This window comes from Hippichthys cyanospilos, chromosome 21 (assembly GCF_059441005.1).
Source record: "Hippichthys cyanospilos isolate Australia breed blue-spotted pipefish chromosome 21, RoL_Hcya_1.0, whole genome shotgun sequence".
Taxonomy (NCBI): Eukaryota; Metazoa; Chordata; class Actinopteri; order Syngnathiformes; family Syngnathidae; genus Hippichthys; species Hippichthys cyanospilos.
The window spans coordinates 11329191-11350994 of NC_142389.1; the positions used below are offsets into that span (position 1 = coordinate 11329191).

At 37.6% G+C, this 21804-nt stretch overlaps 1 protein-coding gene across 1 annotated transcript; it reads right to left on the minus strand.

Annotated features, from left to right (window-relative positions):
- Window positions 1–159: 159 nt before the first annotated feature.
- col9a1c (collagen, type IX, alpha 1c) lies at window positions 160–20937 on the minus strand. Its single transcript, XM_088405596.1, has 36 exons — window positions 20913–20937; window positions 20110–20239; window positions 17173–17569; window positions 15788–15868; window positions 14471–14488; window positions 13019–13108; window positions 12907–12942; window positions 10925–10996; window positions 10806–10850; window positions 10688–10723; window positions 10570–10593; window positions 10428–10481; window positions 7967–8038; window positions 7676–7714; window positions 7486–7542; window positions 7355–7408; window positions 7222–7275; window positions 7099–7152; window positions 6310–6363; window positions 6189–6242; window positions 6051–6104; window positions 5876–5929; window positions 5740–5793; window positions 5604–5648; window positions 5464–5517; window positions 4792–4845; window positions 4664–4717; window positions 4495–4566; window positions 4381–4416; window positions 3272–3316; window positions 3059–3091; window positions 2788–2934; window positions 2661–2715; window positions 2404–2598; window positions 1133–1219; window positions 160–1042 (listed from the first exon to the last, which is right to left on the minus strand). Exons 1-36 carry the CDS (start codon window positions 20935–20937, stop codon window positions 837–839), a joined length of 2691 nt encoding a protein of 896 aa, XP_088261722.1. The 3' UTR covers window positions 160–836.
- Between the last annotated feature and the right edge of the window lie 867 nt (window positions 20938–21804).

The window sequence follows — 21804 nt, forward strand, 5'->3', positions numbered from 1 at the left end:
TCACTTTACATACTTGTGCCAGCATGATGACATTCTATGTGACAGAAAAAGGCCGTGCATTTGGATTGTCAGGTATGCAACACTTCCAAAACATATGGCTTTATTACATTGTTTGCAAAAGAACATTGTTTTAATATATTTAGTCATGGTTCTACAATAACAAGCACAGCTTGTGGTCTGCAGCAAGTGAAATCTTAAGTTTTAGATTCGCCTTCAAGGAAGAAGTACCAAAAGATAATTCTGGTCATTTCTAATTGGCTCATGAATACACTGAAACTCAGTGGTGCTGTAAAAAAACAAAAACAAAAAACCTTTAGACTATTTGTTTAGCATAGTAATACTTTGAGTGCCATTGACGTGAAAAGACGTCAACAAGAATCCTACCAATAAGCGCCATAGACGTTAATAGACTTTTTTCTTTTAAATCGAATGGGCAGAGAAAACATTTTGGCAGCTCTGGTTTGATTTTTAAAAATAAAAAGCAGGTTCTTTGTAAAAAAAAAAAAAATGGCTGACGTAAAACGTTAAAAATGAAATAGTACATGCAGTCACAGAATTCTTTTTTTCTAATTTACAGGGAGATCATATTTTTTTTCTAAAGTCAGAAACTCGTTCTTTTGAGCTTTTGTTTAGTACACAACTATTGAAGTGTTCCCGTGAAAGTCGCACGCAAGTTCAAATGTCTATACAATTTCTACAGTTGTGCCTGGTCTTGTTTCCCTTTGTGTTGCTAACATCTGCAGTTCCGACGTAGACTCCTGAAGAAGATCCAGACTGAACTTGAGGACCAGCCAAGAAACTTGAACGTTAAAGAGCTGAGTGTGCCAAATGATGTCTCATTTTTTTTTGTAAGCAGCTGACTTCTTCCCGCTGTACATGAAGAGAGGTGGTGGATTTCGGTTTATACAGGTTGATGGATCACAAAGACCTGGTGGGCCAGCAGGACCCTTTGGACCGGCTGCGCCTGGAACACCTGGGCTTCCTTGTTCACCGCGTTCTCCGTCCTTGCCGTCTTTGCCGATGCCAGGAGCACCCGGGGCACCTAAGGTAATGTTGATTCATATTGTTTTCAAGAAAGGGATGCAAGGAGCTCAGTCAGACGGAAAAGCCAGAATGTCATCTATTGTTTTACCTGGTGCGCCTGGTAGTCCTGCGCTTCCTTTGATTCCAACACCATCTTCACCCTTATCACCTTTATCTCCCTTAACTCCAGGATCGCCTAAAGGAAGGAGTCAATTGATAGGGACACGGGATTGTAGTCCTTGCATATATTTTGGTCATGTTTTTGTTGGAAATGGGCAAACAGGTCAAAATCAAAGTCAAGTCTTCAGTCTTTTGAGTCACAAGTCCAAGTCTTTACGGTCTAACTCCAAGTAAAGTCCTAAGTCTCTGACTTCGAGGCTCAGGCCCAATCCTTCCTTTTAACCGTAAATCGTTGTCTCACCCCTCCCCCTTCGTCTTGTCCGAGATGGGAAACAAGTGTCAACATCCAAGTCGTCTGAATTCTTTAGGTTCCAGGTCCAAGTCAAATGTCAAATCTCTGGGCATGAGTCTGAGTCGAGACCAAAGCCCTGACCATAAGTCCAACTTAAGTGTGGGTTAATGACAAGTCCACCATACCTAAAATTATGTATCTTTTTCATATCTTATGGAATGTAATTTAAAATGCTAAGAGTTTCTGTAGTTTCCTATATGACAACTGAAACTTAATCCAAACTCAATTGCTCAGTCATTTTTTACTGACAGTCCTCAAATAGATGTGGAGTGCTTCTACAGTATTTTTTTCCAACTTATTGAGAAACATTAAAAAAAAAGAAAAACATTACTTTTGTAAATATTTTTGGATCTCAATCCGCCCCCAATGGTCACAAAAATGAGAGCAAGTCACCCCATAGGGACTCATAATATTCACAAATCCACAAAGAGGAGTCTGATTCAAGTCTTTATCGGACGAGACTAAGTCCAGTTGAAAGTCCAACCCCAAAAAGCAGTTTAACTCTTTCAGTGCCAAGCTTTATCGGAAAAGGCAACCTCCTAGACTGCCTTGTAGGCTATATCTTGCATTTTCACTCATCTTTTAAGGCGAACAGAATATTGTTTGCTATGTCTATGTAAACATGGGTGGTATCATATGAAAGATTGATTTCCAGTCCACATTTACATTCCTTAAAACGATGCCATCCAATGGTCACTGTTATCACTACAGTGCTCAATTGGCTTAAAATGAGATTGGCGCTAGTCAAGGGTGTCGGTACCCTCCATTAAAAAAGCAAAACCAAAACTTATTTGACAAGAATTTTATTTTATTTTTTTTATTACTACTTTAAATGGAGCATTCTCGTCAATTGCACTGAGAGAGTTAAGTCTCTGAGTCCAGGTCATGAGTCCCCACCACATACTGACCTTTCTTGCCTGGTGCACCTGGTATCCCAAAAAAGCCTGGATGACCTTTAGCCCCCGTGGGCCCCTGAGCCCCTGGTGGTCCCGGCGCTCCGTCAGCTCCAGCAGGACCTGGTGGTCCTGCTAATCCTGGCAAACCAGGGGCTCCCAGGGCCGCAGGCCTCTTCAGGAAATCTTTCATGAATTCTGCCAATTGTTCTACACAGACATAAAAAAAAGTAAATTTGTCCCAATATTTTGAGTCAAAGCACATAAGCTACCTTCAACGACAGCTGAACATATTTCCTGAAGCTTATCATCACTAACTCTTGGGCCCTGTGAATTCATAAATGTGCTTTAGTATATTTGAGAGCAACACATGGCAGTGTCAGCAGGTGCAACACTTACAGGAAGACCTCTGGGACCCGGCGCCCCAGGTAATCCTGGCTCTCCCTCCAGCCCTCGGGCGCCCATTGGGCCAGCCAAACCTTCGTGACCCGGCTGACCTGGTCTGCCTTCTGCTCCGGTTGCTCCTCTTTCGCCTTTTGTGCCATGCTGGGAAGGTCATTGGAAATCAATGCCAGTCCACTTCCAACAACTGAACATCTAACTTAAATGCAGGTTACTGGATATTTTTTGCTGGGTATAAGCATCAAAATGATGATGAAATAATTTGTACCTCTCCTTTGACTCCAGGAATACCAGGTGGACCCTAATAAATACCAAAAAAGAGAAAAGGTAATGTTTCATTCATACTAGCATTAACTCATTCTCTCCCATTGACGACTATAGACGCCAAACCTCCATTTTCACTTGGTTGTCATTAATTACTATTCAAGTCCATTTTAAGTGATTATTTTGTTGTTCTTACTGTTTTTGCACACACACATACCTGGTCTCCCTTGACTCCAGGGTCTCCAGGAAGACCAGTAGCCCCCTAAATACAAAATAACATTGAAGGGATGTTATATTAATTTTAGCATTAGGTTAAAAAAATATACAGTTGAACTCCTCAACAACAAAATCATATTTGCAGCCAGAAATTTTTCACAACAAGAGATTTTTCATTATAGCAAATCTATGTCTTGGATGAAAACATATAAAACGTGTTGCACATTCTACGATCTGACTGAAGTTAAAACAAAACATTAAAAAAAAAGAAAGAAACTGCCACATCTATAATAAGCATTCATTTTCATACTTATTGTATGTCAATTTCTTGCATAATGTCTATCACTTTGCTTCATCTATCTTTCATATTTATTACTTGTATCCTGTCCTTTGATGTTACGCTTGGTTTAAGCTTGACGCTTCCGCAAAATCTGCATGTCAAAAGAGGTTACTCTGGAAACCACACTCCTCCGTGCGAAGTCCATGCGGAAAAGATTTTGCGCAACACTTATTATCTTCCAGAATTTTGTTATGAGCGGACTACATGATGGATGAACTATTGCTTATGGAAATTTGCCTCTACAAACACCTTTATGATTCGCCTGGAAAGGCATACTTTGATCTAAATATCGTAAACAACTCCTGGCAAGAACCAAGTTGAGGAGGGATGAGGAGTCTGTTTAGATCGTTTGAATCAACTAGGATTCTCTACCTCTGTTATATAGTGTTGTTTGTATGCTGTAGAGGCCATTTACTGCCAACTATAGTATCGGAGAATATAGTATGTCTGCGAGGGAAAGCCGCTCCGAGCGTTAAGTGCTGCAAAATGTGTGCCGATGTGTCAAGTGTAAACCAAGTAAGACTTTTGCTGCAGGCTTGTTTTCGCTGTAGTGAATTTCAGCACAACGCAAATGCAGAAAAGAAAAAAATAAACATTTCATTATTTGTAACAGGTGGATTTTTCCTTTTATCAGGAAGTAAGAGGGAAAGGCTTCAATACATAGATTTTTTCTTTTTTTTTAAACTAGGGGGATTTATTTATTTATTTTTTTGCACTTGCAGGTTTTGTTGTAGAGGAGTTTTACTCTATTCAGACAACAGTAGCCATACCAAGCTTCCTTTTGGTCCCTCTGGTCCCATTGGCCCCTATAACCAGAACATTAACAAATACACTTTGACTTACGTTTGCTGTGTGACATTTTAGGCAGAACAATGTTGTCTAACCTGATCCCCTTTGTATCCAGTGTGACCTTTCATTCCTTTTTCCCCAGTGTTGCCTTTTTCGCCCTTTTCTCCCTGCAACGTTCGATTTCACACCATTTGAAACCAATCTGTTAGCTTGTCATTGGAATCTCACTGTGGCACAGCTCCAATATTAGTAAAACGGTGTCACCTCTATGCCTGGAGGACCCGCAGGCCCCACTGGCCCTTGTTTCCCCGGTTCACCCTGAAAACAAATCGTATGTTCAATAAAAACTCTTATATCGGTGACAGTTAAATGTAAGGTAAATATTAACGCACCGTTGACCCTTTATCTCCAGGCTTTCCATCTTCTCCAGGCTTTCCGGGCTCACCCTGTACACACACATATACGTATATGGTATGTATATGTGTATAAATAGGGTCTAAAAATGACTGGTGAGTTCAGAAGAATTAGGGAATTACTGGATTAAATATTGAGTAATTGATTGCTTTAGGTACTATAGTACTAACCTACTTGATTACTTTGGTCACAAATATCAAAGTAATGCATTGCTTTAGGTACTAAAAATACAAAAGTAAATGAAGTACTAAAGTAATGAATTCCTATAGGTACTTTAATGTAGTGGTAATTGATTATTTTAAGTGCTAAATGAATTATTTTACTATGATTACTTTACCTAATTATATACAACATTCATTCATTATTTAATATTTACTAAAGTGATCAATCATTTTAGTATATAATTTATTTAGGACTGGCCATTTGTAGAACGCTTTAAAAAAATACATACACACATACATATATACATACATATATACATATATATATATATATATATATATATATATATATATATATATATATATATATATATATATATGTATGTATGTATGTATGTATGTATGTATGTATGTTTGGTATATGTCTGGGGTATGTGTAAGTCTTCATATACAGCAAATATTAAATGTGTCCAAATTCAGAAAACTCACATTTTTTCCAGGTACTCCAACTGGCCCAATGGCTCCCTCCGCACCGACATCACCCTATATATAATGTGCACAACTAAATGATTATTTCCGACATGAATTTTTCATTTTACAAAACACAGAAAATTAAAATAAAAATATACCTTTTGCCCAGTAGGTCCAACTAGTCCCTGTTTGCCTGGAAGCCCCTGAAGAAAAATATATGACCCTTAAATTGTGTTTTGAAAAACACTATGGAGCACAATTCAAACTGAAACAACAATTATTAAGGGGACTTACAGGGATACCCACAACCCCCCTCACACCAATGGTTCCGGCCGGCCCAGGCTCTCCCTGTTGAGTAGATTGATAGTTACGACGTACACAAAAAACATATTATTCCTTCATTTCTATTTGTTTTGGGCTAAGAAATTACCTTGGCACCATCAACTCCAGGAATTCCATCGAGGCCATCTTTGCCTGGCGCTCCCTGTCATACAGCAGCGCACAAATGCAACAAAAAAGAACACACACATGCACACACATTTTGAGTGCTTTGTTAAAAATGCAGACAATTCGTCCATGTTTGAAAAGCAATCAATCCAACTTACAACATCTCCCTTTTCTCCTTGAGGACCCTGTTCGCCTTGAGGTCCTATTGCTCCCTAATCAACACGGCCCAATCGTAAATTCCAAATGGGAAATATCATTTGAAACATTATCTAGCATGTTCAAAATGGATGACTAACTTCATCACCCTTGGGTCCCTCCAATCCTTGACGTCCCCGCAATCCTTCCACACCCTGAGCGCACAAACCAACGCGTTAACACATGCAGATTCTAATTGGTGTAATTGGTCTAATTGCTTACAGGAGCTCCAGGTGGGCCGGTCGGTCCGGGCATGCCATTGAAACCTGGAGGACCCTATAACAGAAAAAGCATTATCTCTCCAAAATAAATAAATAAATAAATAAATAAATAAATAAATACATAAATAAATACATAATTCACTCTTAATACTTGGCTAAAGAGTCGAAAAATGACTAATAAATGAATTACAAAAGTTTTTAATTACTTATACTAATGTATCTCCAAATTAACTTTATTTACTTTACTTTATTGTTATAGTTGTTAAAGTAATCAATTATTTTATTACTTTGGTACCCTACAGTAATTAATTATCTTAGTATTGTACTTTATTGCCGACAGTTTTCAAGTACTGGAGTCTCTAAAATAATGGATTAATTCAGTACTTAGTTAAAGTAATTAATTTACTTTAGTACTAATGACCTAAAAGCAGTAATTTCCTACATATTTACTAATGTTAATTGATAAATTTAGTCCTTAATTACCTGAATGTATTCTTTTGATAGATGATAATTTAATATTCACCATTTTTAGAACCTCCTTTTGCCAAACACTTGAAAAAAAATGTTTAAAATTTAAGATTTATTTATTTATCCCCAAAAGATTGAGTCCAGATTTTAGATTCTAGACATTTGTTTATATTTTCTTTCTCATATTTTTTGTTTGGCTAAATGAATGAAGTCCTCCATTTTATATTACTTTATACGATTATATATTGTCATTACTAAATCAGTTAAGTAGTAAAGAGGTCATTTACTTTGGGTAATGCGATCTGAACTAAGTTGAACTTACTCTGTCCCCTTTTTCTCCAGTTGTACCAGGAGGTCCAATGGGTCCTCTCTGACCCTGGGATGAATAGAAATCACATTATATAGAACAAAGTTGCAAATCATAAACCAAATTACGACGACTTACGTCATCTCCCATGCGACCTGGCGCACCTTGAGGACCTTCTGGTCCAGTTTCACCCTGTGGAATTCATGAAGACAATCACGAGTTTACACGTAATTATTTACAATTAATATCACTTATGGTATCAATCCAATACCTTTTCTCCAGGGATGCCATCTTTGCCATTTTCACCATGCATACCTTTGTGTCCCTGAAGGCAACAATATACAATAATTAGCGATATATCATTTAGCTGCCCGAGGTAAATCGAGGTATAGCATTCCTCACCTTCATGCCTGGTAAGCCGGCCAATCCCTGGGGTCCGGCAGGGCACGCTGCTGGACACTACAAATATATTCCAGACATACACAATAAAACAAAAGAACTCCCATTCTAGGCTCGAGACATTCTCTAACAATTTCGTAGCCATGCATCCAAGAAATGTGATTGACAGGGTGAAAGATAGAAAGACACTCACAGATTCCCCACTTCCCTCAGCACTGGCACCAGGCGGCCCCTAAAACACAGCAGAGTCACATCTAAAACATCCAAAGGCGCTTTAGATGCTTACAAAGATAAAACACCCAGAAAAGAGATTCCCAGTAGGAAGCATCACCAAGTAAAGAACTCCAAAACCAAGAAAGAAAAAAAGCTTTTGCAGTGTGAATAAAATTGACACAGTCTTACAGACCAATCGACGATGAGCATTTTCAAACCTAAATTCAACACCCAGAAACCCAACAAATTTCTCCAATCACAGTTTTCTTACCGCTGGACCAGGAGGACCTGGAATCCCTGGAGGTCCTGGTTTTCCAGTATCCCCTTTGGGTCCTGGTGCACCCTGTAAGACGTTTCATCAAAATCAGTCATACCGGATGGGATTATTAAATATATCTGGATTGAGAACAGCAGATAAAGTCAATATAATTTAATCCAGTTATGTCTGTACTTGTCAGCACTTGTTTAAGAAAACCACATTGAACCTGGATAACTGTACTATTTCCCAAAGTAGTTTTGCAAAAAACCTCGGCGTGATATTTGACTCAACTCTGTCTTTTCGGACACATATTAATACGACAAGAATAACATTTTTTTCACCTTCGCAATATAGCTAAAATTCACCCTATTCTTTCTCCTAGCGATGCAGAAACATTAATTCATGCATTTGTTACGTCGCGCCTCGACTATTGCAACATTTTGTTTTCTGGACTTCCCATGTCCTACATTAAAAGCCTGCAGTGTGTACAGAATGCAGCAGCGAGACTATTGACAAGGATGAGAAAGTTTGATCATATTACTCCGATTCTAGCTGACCTGCATTGGCTTCTAATACACATGAGATGTGATTTTAAGGTGTTGTTAATTACTTATAAAATTTTACACGGCTTAGCTCCTTCCTATTTTGTAGACTTAGCATCACCGTATGTTCCGTTTCGAACATCTTCGGTCACAAATGGCCGGTTTGCTATCGACCCCACGGGCTAAAAAGAAGTCAGCGGGATGGATCAAGGGCATTTTCCATTTGCGCGCCAGTAGTATGGAATGCCCTACCTAAGGAAGTTTGCGCAGCCACCTCAGGAGAAATCTTTAAATCCGGACTAAAAACACATTTATACTCAAAAGCATTTAGTTAATAGGCTTGTCTGCAGCTATCTTTTTTTTTTTCCTGCCCCAATCTCCCTGCTCAGAGAGGGGCTAGCTAGATGGTGAAGGTTGACTTGACCGCCCCCATTCGGCCCTGCGCTGATCGACCTTCGCCGGTTAAGAGATCGACCGTCTGTGGTCCACTTGGTTGGACCGTGGGAAGGTTCCTGCCCAACGGCTTTGCCTGCTGTCAAGAGAAATTTGCACTATATAGCATAATTTGTTTTCTGTAATCTATATTGTTTACCTGTATTTGTCTGTAGTGTGTATCTATTTGTCTGTATCTGGTACATGCAGCATCCACTTCAACCTGTGGGCCTGGAAGGGGGCTCCTTCCACCTGTGGTCCTTTCTGAAGGTTTCTGATTTTCCACAATTTGGGGTTTTTGAGTTTTTCCTTCCCCCTCTGGGATCTTTGACAGGGGATGGTGTTGCGTACCTTTCACCGAAAAGATGTATCTGTATGACTTCTTTTTTTGAAAGAAGTCTCAACATGACCTCTTTTCATCTGTGAAGCCCTTTGAAACGTTGGTGATTCAGTCTATTTTATTTTTACAGGCAAATAAAATGTGATTGATTGATTGGTGGTACTTTAGCACAAGTCAAAAACAAAAAATATGTCATCATGATTTGGATTTTACACTACCCTGTTAAACGCTATAGATACTCTATTATTCTTGTTTTTTGGTCCATCACTGACAGGTGCCCCTTTTGCTGATGAATGATCAGAAACCTAAAAAAAACAAACTAACCCTAACTCACCGACAGAGGTAGGGTGTTCATCTGCGACCGACGAACTGTTCGTCGCTCCATCACTAACGGCTGACCGTTATGCCAACAAATGACAGACTAGTAAAATTCGTAAAATGAAGGGATGATGAAATAAGCGTGGGTAAATTAAAATAACGGACCAAAATATTGTCAATTGCAGTTTAGTTGAGCTTGAAATATTATCTTGTGAATCCCTACAAATAAACAATTTTATAATGCTTTTGGTATTTGGTGCGGGAAACGATTTAGTGTTGGCTCAATTTGAAAGTGGATGGTTTGGTTTTACTCAGTGGGATTACGATTCGATTCGATCTGATGTGGTTAAATTCCAGACTGTATGATGTATTGACTTTTTAGTTGCGGTTTTACATATATTTGGATGAACTTGTTTTGTGTTTCATTTAAGGTATATCGCTCCATTATTAGTACAATAAAGTAAGAAAGTACTTTAGTACATATTACCTTAAGTAATCAATTAATTTGGTATTTAATCGCATAAGGTGATCGATTATGTTAGTACCTAAAGTAACCAATAACTCTGGTACTTTATACTAGTCAATTACTTCAGTACTCAATTGTTAATTCACCTGCCAATTTTCTCCTTTAGCCAAATAAAAAATGGACTCTTTTATTCTTAATCACCTAAAATATTTGATTATTTTAGTACCTTAAGTAATCAATTACTTCAGTACCATTAGTACCCTGCCTTAGTACTTAATTACAAAAGTAATCAACTGATAATTAATTAATTATTGACATTTTTCTTAATTTGACAAACATTTTTAGACCCTCCTTGGCAAAACACTTGAATCTGACCTCGGGCCCGATATTTCCTTCATCTCCCGGGATTCCCGGTTTTCCTGGCGGCCCCTGTCAAAAACATACACACAGTCAGTTACAGTAAAGACAATGACTGCAATAGACCATTTTTGGATGTCGGTTGGTAGTGAACACATACAGGAGGTCCTTCACTTGCAGGGCCCTGTAAAGACACAACAATATGGAAGACGATTGATTACTTAATATTTGCTCACTTAGGCCTTGCATTAGTCGTTAAATTAATGGCATTCACTCACAGCAGGACCTGCAGGCCCAGGAAAACCAGGAAGACCCTAATGACAGGAAAGTGTCAAGGTTAATTAGTCTTCCATCTCATAGCTGGGAAATTATAAAGAGGTTTAAGTGGTTCCTTACTCTCTCGCCCACTGGTCCTCTGGGACCCATTGGGCCAGAAGAACCCTGCAAACAAACACAGATGACAACGCTTGTGTAGAAGGTTTGAAAAAGACAGCGTAGTAATAGATATTTCTTACGGCAGGTCCTGGAAGACCAGGTAGACCTCGCTGGCCAGGAAGTCCAATTTCCCCCTGCTCACCTTTGCTGCCCTGCCAAGCACACGCAACACAAATAGGAGAGCTTTATCTTCCTGCTACACTGTGCAAAGGTAGTGACACTGAGGATTAATCATCGTTTCTCTGCTTGTTTAAGACCGGATCTGAACTGAGTTTTAACACTCATGAGCTAACCTTTTGTGTGGGTTGTGTGGGGATGTTATGATGGTCATGGATTGGTGTATTGACTATACATTGATCCGGTGACTGTTTAAAGAGAGACCGTGTAAGACCGTTTTTTTTTTTTTTTTTTTTTTAAAGGAATAAATTAAATGATTATAAATTTCAAAAACTTGCATATAAATGTGTGCTTAACAACCAACAGTTTGTTTTAAATATAATCGTGGGTCTAGTTATCATGAAATGATATTACAAGCACTCCAACAGAGGCTGCCATGTCAGTTATAGCTACGGATGCAATGCAGCACCTCCTGCTGTCCGCAATGAAAAACGGTCTAAATCGTACACATTGTCCCTTTAAACCAGTGCTTCTCAAATAGTGGGCCGGGCCCCCCTGGGGAGGGCGCGAGGTGATGCCAGGGGGGTGTGGATGTTCCCAGGAAAAAGGCTTTGTTTTTGTCATGTGGAATGTAATTGCAATAAAGTAATAATTTTCCAAATTTTCTTTTAGTTTCAGGCACTTAGGTGCACTTGCATCTTTTTTTTCCATTTTAGACTAAGCTGTAACCATTATAACCAGAGATCCCTACTGTAATCCCCAAACAGGATGCTTTATTTTGAAAATTTTTCTGTGGGCAAATCTTTATTTATAATTATTTCTTTTTGAGAACAGCTCTGAGACTTTGTGTTGGTTATTTTTTTGTGGATAAATATTTAATAATAATTAAGTTATCATTTATTTTGAAAATATAGCACTACTGTAACCCCAAAACAGGTCGCTGTATGTTTAAGATTTTTCTTTGGACAAATATTTATTCATATTTTTTTTTTCCTTGAAACAGGTCTGACACTTTATATTGATTTTTTTTGTGGAAAAATATTTATTAATAATTTCGTTACTGTATTTCTTTTTGATCACAGACTTCTACTATGATCCAAAAGAGGACACTTTAGAAGATTTATTTTTCTGTGGACCAATCCAAATGACTTTTGAAAGGTTTTAATGTTCAATAAATCAGAGACAGGTGGCATGTTTTAAGTATTTTTCTTTTTAAACCAAAACATGCTTTGCACTGGTTAAGGGCAAGAAAGAAAGATGGCAGGAAAGATATCTCACAAGGGGTACATCACTGAAAAAAGGTTGAGAACCACTGATCTAGAGGACAAAAGAAATATCAAAGTGGAACATGAGGCTTCATTTTCCTATCACTGTTCGCAGGTGCTTACCACAAAATGAGTTTTCAAGTACGAGGGGATTTTAGCAAGCATTGAATGAGGTCATCAGATTGCATTTTGAAGATGTGCTTTTGGTTTGATTCCCCCTAAAACTGTCGAGTCATGTCAGTGTAAAAACGAAGAGAATTGGTGCCATGTTTTGCTTTTTTTAAAAACTAACTTAGAGAGAAATATAAGATTCATCAATAGTAAAGATAACAAACGATCCTTTTGTTTTCCCAGTGCAGTCAGTGCCTCGCTTCTTTCGAATCACTGTTGCACTTTCCAAAATTGATTTGCGCAATACGGTCATTTGTCTCATCTCAGAAGTATGAGATGATATTCATAGGCTGTCCATTATCAGCGCACTTCCATGCTCAGATGGGCTGCAGAATTGATGGTCTGACTGCTCTGCTTAGCCGTCCAAGGCTGACTGTTTGGCAGTCATCAAAGGACCAAGGTTTACGTCTGTAGGTGCGAGTCACTTACTTGACCTTGATTTAAAGTCCTGACAAAATAAAGGAAAGCCATGGAGCAAGAATGGTTCTGTTGATTTATTTTGTACTTACAGCCGGACCTGGGCTGCCAGGAGCCCCCGGAAGACCCTGGAGACAAGTTCAAACGGTCAGTAAAAAAAAATTAATAAAAAAGCTTGGGACAGACATTTTTATACATTCTTACGTCTCGTCCGTCTCGGCCGTCTTCCCCTGCAGGCCCGCGAGGACCCTCGGGACCGGTGGCTCCAGGGGGACCCGGGACTGATCTCTCAGGCTGTGACAGGAAATGGACAGTCAGGAATAAAAACAGCTTTTGATTATGTAATGATTAAATACACATCAAGTTTGGTAGGTTTCTAATACACTGTGTTCTTGGGCTGGGCAATCTGGCCAAAAACTAAAAACTTGATTTTCTTCAATCATTATGGATCTGTTTGATTGATTTTAATGAAAGAAATAATTAAACCCAACAAACATTTATTGAAGGTTTGATCCATTTACAAAATCCAGAGGAAAATTTTAAACAATAAATATTGATTTGGAATCAGTTTTAGCGCAAACTTAATATTAGCTTGTGCATAACTTGCTTATTATCTATATCTTGCTTTTTATCTATAATTTGTTCAGTAAACTGTTTGTCATGTATACTTACATTTGCTGTAATTCTGGCATTTAAAGGAATTGTCTGCTTATTTAAAAAAAAAAAAAAGATCAGTGAAAAATTAAATTTTTTGATACTAGCGTAAAACTTGAAAATATTAAAATTTATATAAATAAATTAGTACCTGGCATTGATTTCTAGACTGTAAAGAATGTCAAATTAATTCCTTAGGATTGAATGAATTAGTTTGGTAACTAAATTAATTTTCCACATACAATTAATACCTTTTTCTATTTGCTGTCACCTGAAAATAACATCACCTGTGCTCAAGGCTGGGGTAACGACCAATCATGGCTCAACTGTTGGTCATGTGACATTCATAAACCGATCAACGATTGATTGATCGTTACCTGAGCCCTCAGCATATGTAATGTCATTTTCAACTTTGTGAGAAAAATGCGTTTTTAAAAGTATAAATCATACGTGACAATTAATTTTGTTTTGAAACTCATTAATTCCATCCCAAAGACGTAACTTTACGTTTATAGTCGAGACATTCAATCTTTATATATATTTTTTCAAGTCTTATGCTTAAGGAGTATCTAAAAATGTGTCAATTGTAGATGGTATATGAATCTTTTACTGTTATGAATAGCATACTTGTGATTTGGCAATCCTTTTTAAATGCCACAATAAAGTAGTTAATACGTGTTGTAAACATGTCTTGTAAACCACCCATTCAGAATCCTGACACATCTGTAAAATCTTGATTTCACAATTTATTATTTTTATTATTGATTTGTTAATATCCAAAACTTCTTTAAAATGCCAAATTAAGCAAATTAATTCGATTTACTGCCCAGCCCTGTTGTATTCTACTCTACATCATGATATTTAAAACAAATATCGATAGTAGGCTATTGTGTCCAAAACCATCAAGCCACCATCTTCACCAAGCAATGAGGCGTTCAAGCAACCTAAGCACCGAAATAGAGTTTAAGCAAAACAAAGTAAGTGGAGTAGATAGATAAATACCTCAGCATTGGCAAACATCTGAAGGAGCCAGAGAAATCAGAACAAAATAGCAGAGTTAGTGAAAGTGGACACCCCCCCTCGTCACCGTAAGAGCCAGCAAAAGCGCATCTGCTAAGAATCATGACAGTGAGTTATCATGCTCTGATTTTTTTCAGTACAAACATACATCAGGTCAACAACCACTTCCCGATATGTTAGCCTGCAGCTCATCAGGCAAATGCATATGGATGAACATGTTGCACAGATGCAAATATTGATGCAGTTACAGTGCTACCTTCATGACACCCCTCTAATACTTCTCTCAGGCGGAAATCTTGTTTAATGAGTGACCAACATTGGAGTAATACGCATGCTAATGAAATATGTTGCTAACCCACAGGATAACATGCACGTTTGGATAGAAAGTTATCATCTGTACTGTATTTCATTCATTACATATTTGAGGGATAGACATGCCATTTAAAACATACCATTTTTTTTCTTGGGTTGCAATTACACTGTCAATTATTTTGTTGATTAATCGGATTTAATAACCATGTTAATTTCCATTAACTTATTAAAATGTAGGGCATTTTTTAACTGATAATGCAAAACAAATTCCTTAGTTTGTTGCTTGTTTGGTCCCAAGAGCAAAAGCAGATATTTTAGTTTCATTCAAGACAATGATACTCAATCTGCTTTCATAGAGGATTGAAGAAATTTGAGGATATTGTTGATGAAATGAATAACCATTGTTCCTCTATAATTTTCCATTATTGCTGAGAATTAAGAACACATCCTGAGCCAGAAAACGATGCATTTGAACATAATCTGATATATAATATATATATATATATATATATGCAGAAAAATATGCACACATTTTTTTGTGTGGTACTTTGCTGCATTTTTTTTCAAGGTCATTGTTGTTGCAACTATGCAACTATGCCACAAATGTGCCATATGTCCTTCCTTTTAAAATCCAGATAAAACATAAAAATGACCACTTTAATGAGTCACATATGGCAGTAATGTGATTGCTGTCTTTCAAGAAATGTGAAGGCTAAAGTCGAATTAAACAGTAACCACAGCTATCTGGAATTAACCAACGCCATGCAGGCTGATTTTGTAATTTCCCCAATTTAGCCAATTAAGACGTTATTGGTTACGGTTTCTTGTTGGCTAACTTTGCATTCGGGCTCCGTACCCCTTCTTGTTCCACTGGTTACACTTGTACAATTCCATCTCAGCATCTCTGCCTCGTTACCTCCCAGCATGCAATAGGCTCGCTCGCTTAGCCGAAAACCACAAACCGCGGCACATCTGAGCCGCACGTACCTCGGTGGCAGGCAGCTCGTTGCAGCTCTCTCGCTGGGCTCGCTTGGGGTCGCAGTGAATCAGCATCCACTGGAGCTCAAACTGAAACATTGCGTTACAGTAGTGTCGCTGTTTTACTGTGGCTAGAAAGCTCATCGTGGAGAATGTCCGTCACCAAAATGCACACACGCTCAGTGGTCAGATAAGGAATAAATCTTCGCCAAAATAACCACGGCTCATTCTTTTTCAGGAAATTTGCGGACCCGCCCTCATTTTGGGGTTCGATGCAAAAAAGTACCTAATCAACTGGGTCACTCTAAAAACAGGTCAAAACTGAACTCAAACTTGAGCAAAAAGGGACTGAACCACCCTTTTTTTGTAACCCCTCAAATGAATAATCCTCACAAGAAAATGGATGATTTGGAAGGGGGGGGGTGACCTATTCAACCCAATTTTCTGGGTTGACCCAAAAAGATTTTTTGTTGGAAATTTGTAATGATGATTTATCTGCCAAAAAATTTTCAGGTTAAATGATTGACGTAAAAAGTTGAAACCTAAACAATATAATGATAATAATCACAATAATTAAGTAAAATGTGTTATACGTTGTTTATTTTTTGGGTTTTCCAGAATTTCTTGGGGGTGTTTTGTGGGTTATTCTTCTGTGGGGTAGTGGTATAAGCGAAAACAAAACAAACATTTTTTTTAAAATAAAAAAATAGCTGATATAGCTGTGTTGAAATCCTGAGCAGAAAATTCTGAGTTAAAATTATTTTGGAGGGTTATTTTTTTAAGTAAGTTGTTACTGACTTAAGCCAAAAAAAAGTTGATTTAAATAAATAAATAATGGCTGATTCAATAAACCTTTCTTTTGGAGGGTAAATGAACAAACCAAAAAGCTGGCTCAAATAAATAACCCAATATGTTATCTATTTAAGACAAAGCAAGTTAAAAAAAAAATTAAATAAAAAATTTGGGGAGAAAACAACCCAATTTTGTTCTTTTCAAGCAGAAAAATCTTTTTTGTTTTGTTTTGTTTGATTTCTTGGTTATTTAATAAATGCAACGTTTGGGGTTAAATAAATAACCCAAGAATTGGGTTGAATAAAAAAATCTGAAAATTGGGTCAACTAAATTAGGTTTTGGGTGCGTACCTTTTTTAGCCAAATGATTTTCGTTTGCTGTTATGTGACATTACTTCCTCAAAGAGCGGCATACAAAATCCACTTAATTCAGACAGCACTAAAAATGTGTCCCTCTCCCGAATTAGCTCTAGGAATGAGGTCTGCTGTAGAACCAATGCCATCTATTTTTTTGGGGATTGACTTTTTCTGCGATATTTACTTGGATCAAATGCGCATGTAAATTGGATTGAGAGAACCTAAATTCAAAATGACACTGCTTACCACTACGGACGCCTCGGGATCGGCATCAAGCCTGCCGATAAGCGTGTCCCCCTCTGTGTTAATGGGCCCCTTGCCCTTGATGGGCTTCCGGTCCACGGGCTGGCAGTCCACGTAGAGCGTGACCTGGTCGCGCTCCACGCCGATCATCACCTTGTGCCACTTGGTGTTGAAAAGCACGGACAGGCCGGGAAAGGTGACGGTCTGCAGGTTGCCGTCAGGCCCGGTCAGGAAGTACTCCAGGGACTGCTGGTCACCATTGAGCCTCATCCCGGCCTGCTTGCGCCCGTCCTCGTCCACGATTTGCCAGACGTTCCACACCTTGCTCACTGTGTTCTTGATCATGCGGAATGTCACCATGAAGGAATATTCGTCGGGGAAACCGCGAGGAAAGTTCAGCCTAAGTGCGTGAAGGGAAAATGGGGTTCAAATTAGCGGGACAGAAACTTCAATAAGCAATTAGCTAAAAGTCAAAAAGGATTTCGAACCGATTAGTCAGGGGGATAATTTTAGTAATGGATTTTGACTTTTTCCAAGGTTTTATTCTGTATATTGCACTCCAAAAAGTGTTGTTAAAAATGGCTGAAACTAGAGTATAAAAGGACTGACCAAACACTTTGGGTGATTTATTTTACCCAGCCTTTGGTATCATTCATTTAATCCATAAAAGTTGGGTCCAGTGAATATTCCACCCCCAAGAAACAAGTACCGTATTTTCCTCACGATAAGGCGCACCGGATTACAAAGCCTACCCTCAATTACCGTATTTTCCGCACTATAAGGCGCACCAGATTATAAGGCGCACCCTCAATTAATTACATATTTTAAAACTTTTTCTATATATAAGGAGCACCGGATTATAAGGCGCACCCTCAATTAATGACATATTTTAAAACTTTTTCAATCAGAATATAGTAATACTCAAAGCAATAACAATAATACGTCCAATAATAACTATAAACTCTCGATAGCATAATAACTCAATGTCAATATGACCAACCTTGTTCAACTGTAAACACTCAAAAGAAACAGGTAAATCTTACTATATCCCAATCTCAATAGAGATCCATATATAAGGCACAGCCGATTATAAGGCGCACCATCAGCTTTTTAAAAAAATGAAGGCTTTTTGGTGTGCCTTATAGTGCGGAAAATACGGTAATGACATATTTTAAAACTTTTTCAATCACAATATAGTAATACTCAAAGTAATAAAAATAATGACTCAAATAATAACTCTGAACTCTCAATAGCATCATGACTCAACGTCAATATGACCAACCTTGTTCAACTGTAAACACACAAAAGAAACAGGAAAAGCTTACTTTATCAGTTCATTCCCCATCTATGAATGCCAATCTCAATATTGATCCATATATAAGGCCCACCATCAGCTTTTTTTTTTTTAAAAAAGGCTTTTAGGTGCGCCTTATAGTGCGGAAAATATGGTAATCATTGTTTTTGCGCAAATCATGTTTTGGTAAATTCTTAAAAATAACCTCAAAAGTTTGTCATTTTTGTAACCCATTTTTTGTCTGAAATAAATGATCCAAATTAATAAATCACAAAACCCAATATTATGTGCCATGTCCAAAACAACATGCCTTTGGGGTCGTTTTCTGGATCATTCACTTGACTCATCATCTTCGCTTAATCACCTAACCCAATATGTTGGTTCAAATTAATGACCCCAAAAGTTAGGTCAAATCAATAACTCACAACACCAAATTGTTAGGATTGGTTATTGTGAGGTTACTCATATGACCCTACATTTAGTTGTGCTAAATTTACACTAAAAAAAAACAAACAAAAAAAAAAACAGAATAATATTTGGGTCAGAAGTAACCCAATTATAGGCCAATGTGGAATGGCCCAGTATTTGGGCCAATTTGACCCAACTTTCTGGATTGATGAACAGTTGCGTCAATTGATCCAAATATCGGGTTGATAAAAAAGGATCGCTTAGGAAGTTACGCATATGACCAAAACTTTTTTGTACAAATGAATAACCTGAACAGTTGGGTCAAAGGTTTTGGTGGGTTATTCATTTCACTCCAAAAAGTTGGATCAAATAAATAACTAAATTTTGGGCTGCTTCATTTTTGACCAGCTCTCTTCTTAGAATGGACAATACCAACATGTTGATCTCAGTAATCCAGATAGCATTAGCCCAAACTGTAAACCCAAATCTTTTTAGTACATTTAAACTTTTTTGTAATACGGGTGGTATTGTATTACTTTTGTTTTGTTTTTTTTTTTAAATGGATGGGGAAAGCATGATCACATAATGATCGCATGAAATTGCAATACCGAATAAATCAAATCATTCAGCCCCAGTCAAAGTCACGTCAAAGTCAATGTATAATCTCAAATATCGCACCTGGCATAAAAATATCTAAATTAGATTCCCCACCTAATAGAGGCGCATGTTAGCATATAATTATCCAGGCGCTGTGGAATATGCTCCCACGGTGGGTGTAGCGGTAATTCAATCTTTCACTTAGGCCGGCCTGTGCTCGGTATGTTTTTTAATGAGCCACATTCACTGTAGGTGGCGAATTCATAGACGGGCGCTGCGGCATGCTTTTTTGTTTTCATCGTCTTGTAAACAACAAAAGTGCAGCAGTAAAATAAGTTTCCTGTTACCCAATAAAACAACGAAGCTTCTTTCTAGCATTAGCCTGAGGTTAGACTCAAATATGTGCTTCTTTTTCGCCTGGAAGCGAAGGCGATAATCAGTGGAAAGCACCTCGGCGAGGACGGACTTTAAAGTAGCGTTCGCTGGATCGGCGACGCTGTAAACACGTATTAGCATTCAGTGTGATGGCGCAGCTACGGGCGTTACATAACAGCTCGCGATCAAGCCAGCCCGCAGGAGGATCAGCGTCAATGCGGCCCAAGCTGAAGCCTGGCAGCTTTGATTATGTAAAGTGCCATTACCTGAACAAACTCTTTAATTCACTTGCCCCAAATGGCGTCGTGACGGTAAAAGCCCGCAAGGCTAATACGAAGGGATAATCGCCTGATAGGAAAGCATTTATTACGCGCTTCTTATAGCGTGGAGGTAACACTGAAAGTGGCGCAACAGTTTGCTATTTTTGAAGTCGTTTATTATTCTTGGGGACTCCACTATACAGAGTTCCTGATGAGCCATTAAGATTTAAGCACCCACTGGCTGCAAGGCACAAACTTCTAATTAGAGCAAATTAAAGATTATGAAAGCCATTTTTCTTCTTAGGCTAGACAGGAGTTCAGATTCTCTTCGGCTGATTTGAAGCCCCCCCTCAAAAAACAAAACAAAAAACAAGCTAATCCAGACACGCTGCCAAGTCCAGCCTTTTAATTACAAACTCGTGAATTTTTTACAGGAAGCCAGTGATGTTGTCAGCACTCGTTATTTATCTCGGTTTTGTTTCATAGCCTTAAAGGAGCTCACGCAGCAGAAGATCAATCATTACTAAATAAGGCGTGTCAAGATTTGTCTCCAGGAAGCTTTTCTTTCTGTGATTTAGTGGGATGTGGAAAAAAAAAATGCATGAAGTCACACTAAAATTTTTCACTTTTTAATTAGGTTTTTATTTTTTTTGGGGCCCACCGACTATGGGTCTTCTAAAATAGGCCAAAAATTATGGCAGATGTTTGCTGATAATTGTAGCTTTTTACTTTTATAATTAATTATTCACAGTAGTTGTAAGCTGCCATTATTTATCAAACATAAAGCCATAACAACAAAAAATATTTACCTGTATTCTCCATTGGCAGTTTCATGCTTCCGTAGTGTCTGATTATTTTTTGTGACATCCATATAAACACTTAAAAGCTTCACCAAATTGTTTGAACCTCTTTACATAGATTTCCAATTGTGCTTGACCAAATTTGATAACCAAAAATATTTTTAGGAATTTGAAAATATTTTTAGAATTCAACCTATTCTTGAAATTCTGACTTCTCGCTTTGGTAAGAATTCTAACTTTTATTCTCTTAAAAAATAAAAAAAAACTTAAAAGTGAAATAAACTATTTAAAAATATTATTCTCTACCTTGGCAGTTAGAAAATACATACTTCTGTCGTTGAATGAATATTTTTGTGACGCCCATAAAATCACATATCTTCTTGTTTGAAAGTATTTGCAAACTTTTGCAAAAACAATCCTGACTGTGTAATTTGCCAACCAAAAACATTTTCTCTACGTTGGCAGTTTCATGCTTCTCTAGTGTCTGAATACAGTATTTTTGTGACACTCATTAAATTAAAAAAAAAAAAAAAAATCCCAATTTTTATAAATGCATTTGCAAACTTGTTTAAAAATATTTCAAATTGTGTTTGAATAAATTTGCCAACCAACCTTATCTTCTATCCATTGGGAAGTTCCCAACTATTTCCAACATAAAATCTTCATAAACTTGTTTGAACGTTTTTGTAAACTCACAAGAAAGTATTTCCAATTGTGTTTGAGCAAATTTATCAACCAAAAATATTTACTCCACACTGGCAATTTCATGCTTCCGTAAATTGTAAATATAATTTGTGGCACCCATTAAATCACATAAAATTTTCTTGAATCTGTTCGAATATATTTGCATACTTGTTCAAAAACTTTTCAATGATGTTTGAATGAATTTGCCAACCAAAAA